This window comes from Tachypleus tridentatus, chromosome 1 (genome assembly GCF_004210375.1).
Source record: "Tachypleus tridentatus isolate NWPU-2018 chromosome 1, ASM421037v1, whole genome shotgun sequence".
NCBI lineage: Eukaryota > Metazoa > Arthropoda > Merostomata > Xiphosura > Limulidae > Tachypleus > Tachypleus tridentatus.
The window spans coordinates 168,002,301-168,009,580 of NC_134825.1; the positions used below are offsets into that span (position 1 = coordinate 168,002,301).

General features: G+C 32.0%; 1 protein-coding gene across 1 annotated transcript; it reads left to right on the forward strand.

The window, feature by feature from the left end:
- The first annotated feature begins 3,637 nt into the window (after nt 1-3,637).
- PSMG1 (Proteasome assembly chaperone 1) lies at nt 3,638-6,468 on the forward strand. The gene has a single exon (XM_076462902.1). The coding sequence runs from the start codon at nt 3,906-3,908 to the stop codon at nt 4,740-4,742; it is 837 nt and encodes a 278-aa protein (XP_076319017.1). The 5' UTR covers nt 3,638-3,905; the 3' UTR covers nt 4,743-6,468.
- The last annotated feature ends 812 nt before the right edge of the window (nt 6,469-7,280 follow it).

The following is a 7,280-nucleotide window of genomic DNA, read 5'->3' on the forward strand; positions in this document are numbered from 1 at the left end:
AAAAACACTGTGCCGACATTATGGCGTGTGTTTTATTAGGACAAACAGCTCAGAATTTAAGACGAATAAGAAGTAGTGGTTGTCTGAAAACTTGTGTTAAGAGTTAAGGACTGGACAAGATATTTTCTTGAAAGGCGAAAGCAATAATATTTATAACAAAAGTACTACTCAGATGAATGTTAAAAAGTGAAGAAAGGATGTTTTTAAGTTGCAAGTCTAAGTTTTCTTTACCTCTGTAGATCCTCATCTATTGAACTTGTCTGAATGGTTTGGACAGCGGCTGTGGAAATCTAGCTGAAGTTTGGGACGGTCTCGTTTGCACTGACTTTGTTGGTTTTCTAGGTTTATTTACTCATATCGTAATATCTTGTGAGCTGAAATTGAAGGCATGGTTAGTTTTGGGCTTGTGGCAGCTGTGGATACTGGAATCAACTGGGATATCCACCATAAGCAGCTGCATTCAGTTTGTAATGCTTGTCTCCAAATATTATGCAGTTTGGCTAGTAATACACACGTCTCATGTTTGATCAGACTTCTATCATTTTATCAGGATAACAGTTTTCTTACTTCAGCAGTGTGATGGATGAACCACCGTAAAATTCCATTTTTTTATGAACAGACCTACTTGTTTTGGATCGCGAAAGGAAACTAAGTAATGAAAGTAAAGGGCTTGAAAAGAGTTATATAACCATTTTGTAAGGTGGCAATCATTTGTGAATGTTATTGATGAAAATAAACTATATTTCTTCTTTCATTCCTGGCTATTTGTAGGAGATTGGGATACCTTTCACTTTTATGTTTGGTGTGGTTTGAGGGGCTGGTCGTTGCTGCCTAGGTTGCTGGCTGTTGATGGTAGTATTCTTCAGATGTTAGATTCTAGCAGTATTGTTGGGACTGAATCGTACTAGATTTATGGCTTCTTTGTACCTCTTCACGTCAGAGCTAGGTTATTTTGCCATGAATATTACTAGTGAGTATGATGAATATCTGATTTCAGAGCTGCAATAGGAGTAGTTATGATCATTAGAGGTTACTGTAACAATAACCCAAAATGGTGAGTTGGTTTAAGGGTGAGCGTGGCGTGATTGTTAACCTTGGGCTGACATGGCTAGGGATCAGGGATCGCAAACTGTATGTTTCACTTTATGATGAGTTAAACATAATCACAACTTCTAGGAGTTTTTAAAAACAAGTGTTGATTATTCCGAAAGGTATATTAAAAAGTCTCTTATCTTGCCTATCAGGCCAAACTGTGGTCATACCTAATTGATATACTGTAATTAAACAAAATCGATATCTGGCAAAACTACATTTTGCCTAGTTCAACTAAAGTTATGCATACAGTTGTGTGAGTTCTTTATTTCTTATTGAATAGGTTAGTTTATTTGTTTTTTAACCCGTATATAAACACATAAATGGTAGTTTGAGGCTTGTGTACTTTTACTCAGAGTAGTCAGAGCTGCTAAGTAGAGGTTCAAAAGGTACCAAGTTACAAAGCTTGTTCAAATTAGTCTCTACAATCTTTAGGTGAGGTAATTAGGAAGAAAGAGTCATAACCTATATTTACTGCATAAAACATAATCACAGTTTCCGTCAGTAGATAAAATGACTTTGTAGTAGATTTGTTGTAATGGCAGGAGAAAGAAATAAAGTGAAACCTTTGTGAACTTCCTCGCCAGTCTTGTGAAAATCATTCGCGTTAGGGAAAACCACAACAAAGTAATAAAATAAAAATAAATCCAGAATTAAAATGAGAGTTTAAAAAATAAAGAAATATATAACCTTTACTAAAGTTTGAAATAAAGCTCAGCAAAATCTAAACCTCAGCAAAAGAATTTGAATTTTAAAATTTTCAATCTTATCAAAAACTAGGTCTGCTAAAGGTTATATTGCAGAAAACTCATAGTAAAATCCAAACAAACAAAAAATTTGTTTTAATACTAAAACCACTAATAACTTAATTCAATTTTGCATACAACACAGTATAATGCATATGACTTTGAAAGTCTAAAATAATTGGTTTCATCACCAGAGTTCAATAACAACAAAAAAAGAACTTATTAAAATGTAAGAACATTTGGAGTAAAATTTAGAAGTTACAAAAAAACGGACCTTGACAGGACTTGATACTAATTATAGTGAAAACTAAAACATGAATATTAATTATTTCAAATAGTACAATCGAGAAAAGAACCAGAAGAAGAAAGAAACTAATCCAAAAAATGTATATGTCAAATGCCCTTTCTATATTAATAACAATATCGAGTGATAAACAGCAATAATTCATCAATTATCTCTTGACTCAGCTTATGATGGAGTATTTATTCGCTACTTAGGTCACGAGAGTGATCATAAAATTTACATAGCCTTTTGCTACAACAATAACACTTGAATGTCACTGCTAAGGAATCTGGTGTTAATTTCATATCTACCCAGAGTAAATGCAATTAACAAGAAGGTAAACTAGCTGTTTGTTTTTTGTTTTGAATTTCGCGCAAAGCTACACGTCCCTAATTTAGAAGTGTAAGACCAGAGGGAAGGCAGCTAGTTATCACCACCCACCGCCAACTCGTGGGCTACTCTTTTACCAACGAATAGTGGGATTGATCGTCACATTATAACGCCCCCACGGCTGAAAGGGCGTGCATGTTTGGTGCGACGGGGACAAAAGTTTTAGAATGTAGCTTTTACCTTGGTAAAAGGAGTAGTACAATAACGGCCTCGAGACATCTAGTCAACAAAGATATGATTAACTGCATGTGTAGAAAGTGATGAAAGCTAAAACAAAAATTACATTTATGTAACTGAAATAAAAATACAGTCTATGCTAGTTTTTTATTTGTTTCTTGAATTTCATTCAGAGCAACCTACACTAACCATTTGTAATATAGAAGTGATAGGCTAGATGGAAGAGAGCTGGTCAACACCACCCACTACTGTAATCAAATGGTTGTAACAGCTGAAAGGACAAGATGATCAGTGATTGTACGCAAATCCATGACCCTCAAATTTCGAGTTGAACGGTCTAACCACCAGATATTTGCATAAGTTATGAAAGCATGAAATCCATTACACTTATGCCTAGCGATATAAACTGTAAAAAATTTAAAAAGCAAATCATTTATTTCCCGTATCATTCACATTATTAACTTGAAGAATACATTTGTAAGTCGGACATTGTAAGTGATTTGATTTGTCCAGCAACTTAAGTCGTATGAGAAAATATTTTTGATATAAAGTTGGGATTTTACTGTGTCATTCACAGATAAGTGTTGTAAAGACACAACATGGAAAGAACTTTATGAATTTCTTATCTTTAATGCGTGTGTTTTCTTGTAACAAAGCCACATCGGTCTATCTGCTGAGCCCACCGAGGGGAATCGAACCCCTGATTTGAGCGTTGTAAATTTGTAGACTTACCACTGTAATAGCGGGGAGATGTTTTTAATGCATTTTATCACTAACGTTTTTGTTTTTGCCTTCAGTTGAACTACAATATATTTATGTGTTTTGTGATATTAGAAAATATAATTTAAAGTTATTATGTTATTTAATCCAGATAATTATAACTGTGATAACCATTAAAAAATTTCATTTACTTATTCGTAAATTAAATATATATATATATATGTGTTTGTGTGTGTGTCTGTATAAATCTTTGTATAAAGACTCCAGAAATATTACATGTAATTTCAGTAAACTGTATATACTACAAAGTATCAGGTTTTGTTTTACCTATGCCGGAAGAAACAGGGTTAGTTTTAACTGTTTAGTCTACTAGTTGTGTAATTTTTTTTTAATTGGGAAATTACGTGTGGTTAGAAGTGGGTTGCAAGTGTTGTATTTCAGTATATTATTATTTAGTTTATTTTTTCGATCCTGTTCAAAAAGCATAGATTAATCCCATGATGGCAACGTTTTTCGGAGAAGTTTTACCAGTTTTTTCTCGAGCAGTAGTTGATGATGAAGACGAAGATGTTCCAGTCCCAGAAGTTTTTATTGTCAGAGAAACTACAGAAGAAACCACACATGACCATCCTAGTTTTGACTGTCAGCTGCTCGTTGTTGCTGTAGGACCATCAGCATCTACATTTGTTGAAGCTTATATTCTTTCACGACCATTATTGCCTGTTGCGTCAGTTCAGGTACGTGGATCAGACAAAGATGATACTGATGATCAACTATCCGGGTTAAAATTTAGAAAGCAACCGACTACTTTGGGACATTTTTATCATACTCACTTACTTGATAAAGTGTTGTGCTGTGTTGTCCCAGAGAAACTACTACCAGAACAGTCTACTACTCTGGGAGAGAAAATATTTTCATGTGTAAATAGGACATGCTTCACTAAGCCAGTAGTTATTATATTAACATCTTTACACATGTGTGAATACAAGACTCAGAAGAATTTTGATGAACATCAAAGTATTGTACTTCGAGCATTGCATTCTTCAACATACACAACAGGTAGACTTAATCAACCATATTTAGAACAACCCAATACACTCTCTGGATTAGCAGCTGCTGTTTTATCAGAATGTGAAGTTAGAGAAATTCCTGGTGTTTTGTTTGTTTGTTATACTGACATGTTAGATTCTGATCCTTCTCATGTTCAAGCTTTTGTCCCTTTATTAGAGCAGCATCCATTTAAGTCTTTCGTTACACCAAATGAAGAAGCTGAGGCAAATCTTAAAAACCTTCTCATGCAGCGGACAAGAGATTGGGGAAACCTCTACATGTAGAGTTAGCTATTGGATGAAGTTTTGATTATTACAATAATAACCTTAATAATAATAATAATAAATAATAATTACAATAACTTTGTGAGTGGTTATTGGTAATTTTGAATTCAGAGTAATAGCTTGATTTCCAGATTGTGGTTATTGCTTTATCATAAAATCTTTTTGCCCAACTTTCTCTATTAAACTTTATAACAAACTTTTTTAGCTTTACTGAAACCATAATAAAATTGCTAAAAGGAATAACTTCGCTTTGGTATCCAACTTGATGAATATCATAACTTATGTCACCAAAAATATTATCTATCAGTAAATGAACGATGAAATATGGTGTGTTATGCTTTCAAGAAAGATTTGTGGCTAAGCTGAGTTAATAAAGAATGTTTTAATCATCTTATTTGTTTGTGAAAAACCTCACATATTAAAACTTAAGATTTCACATAAGTGTAAGTTTGCTTTATACCTCATTTTGTAGAGTTTTCAAACATTAAGGTTTAATATGTACAAAGGAAATAATTTCCATGTTTTCTGTGCAAGATATTTGAACATCAAAATCAGTTTTCTGTGTGTGGTGTTTGAAATATCTTTCTCTCACTCCAAGTAACCTATATTTTTAAAGATGTTAATAAATAATGGTATAACATATATATATATCAATTTAATTTCCAGATTCTAGACAGTTAACTCTCTTTGCTAAACATTTGGTTTGATCATTTATTAGCACTTATTTGGCAGCTTAATAATTGAAATTTTCCTTACATTATCGAGATTATAACCTGAAAACTATTATGACTACTAGGAAGCAATAAATAAACTAAGTAATTGACAGAAAATCAGTTAGTTTAACAACTTTATTGATGTAGCATTGTCAATACCACTTAGCTGTGATGTTTTTTATTGAAAATTACAAAATTTGTTAAATAAACCCAGTAACATACATATCTTATGCTTTTGATGTTTTCCAAATGATATGATCCCACTTTCTTATGTCAAGCAAAATAGCTGTATTAAGATTTAAATAATTTTGAAACATTAAGTGAATATTACAGATTTTTAATTAACAAGCATAAACTTTATCAATCAGTTTGAATCTAATTTAACCACTTACTAACAATCCTGTTGTTGTTTTTAATGTACTTACTAAAACCTTTAATATAAATGACAGTTTATTTTAATACACATTGACATATATTAGTTGTCAAAAAAATTAGTTTGTTGGCATGTAAGAACAGTATATACTGTGCATTTTGTGATAGCAACTGGTTTATCTTTGGAATTAAATGTTGCCATTTTCTGAAAACTGGCATTCACTATACACGATGTTTAAATAATAGCATACATGTGTCTTGTTCAGTTTATGGTGTTCTACTACGTGACAGTTTGGATTATCTTTTTAAAAGATAGTTGTATATAAATTTATTTTTTTGATAATGGTAATTTCTTTATTTTTGGTCAAGTATAATTAATACCACTGGGTGCTACAGATATTTCACTATAATGACATCAAAATTATATATGTTTCTCCTGGCATAAATTTTGAAAGGGATGTGGTATTGCTAATGGTGAGGAACCATCTCTGTCACTTCCACTATGTCTGTTTGCAACTACATTTCATTGTGAAGTTGAAAGTGCCAGTACTTTCTCCATTAAAGTCTGTGCCACTCTTTTGATTACCCTTCAAAGTACTAGTAAAAATTTGAAAAAGCAGTTTAAAAAAAAGAAAAAGAAATTGTTATTTTTTTATTTCAGTAAACCTAACTTCATGCCTTTAATCACGATTGCCTTCATTATACTTGATTTAAAGTGAAGTATATTGTCCTTTGACAAATGGTTATAATTAGTTACATGTAAAATAATTTCTGAAGTTGTTATATTTGTGTAGCCAATAGTTTTAGTAATTTCTTCCTGTGGTAGCAGCAATGTTAAATATGTCTTTGATAGGAAACACTGATCATTGTTGGCATTGGTGATGGTGTCAGCACACAGAAGGAGTATGTTTTCTTTTGTTCCAGTGTCTTTTCAATGAGACAGTTCATTGAATTCCAGCTTTCGTGTACATCTGGTACAAATTTTATTTGAGGCATACTTATATCATTCTGTATAGCTATTAAGTTTGAACATGTTAGAGTTGAATAATTAAAACATATGAATACTTCTAATGACTTTTATTATATATATATGATAATGTGTGGAGAGTGAACATGATTCACTTGACAATCCAGGATTATTTAAACTTTTCATAACATTATTGTCTTTTATTAGGAGATGAATGTTTTTCCTTTTTGAATTTCAATATATTAATCAAGGGCTCCAAACTTTTCTGTATAGCATTACCAGTTTCATTTCAAGGAAAATACTATACATTAAAACTAGCATTTTTTAAATTCATATACTTTGATCTAGTGAAACTAAAAACTGTTGTTTGGTTCTGTTATGCATCACTAGATATTTGATGTTAGAAAAAATAGCAATGACATTTAAAATTTAAGCAGCAAATGCAGTGTGCTTCTTTCATGGATATGTCTGAAACAGTTTTGAGAT

What these genes read in the sequence shown, in the direction of transcription:
- PSMG1 (XM_076462902.1), top strand. Translation starts at nt 3,906, where the DNA reads ATGATGGCAACGTTTTTCGGAGAAGTTTTACCAGTTTTTTCTCGAGCA.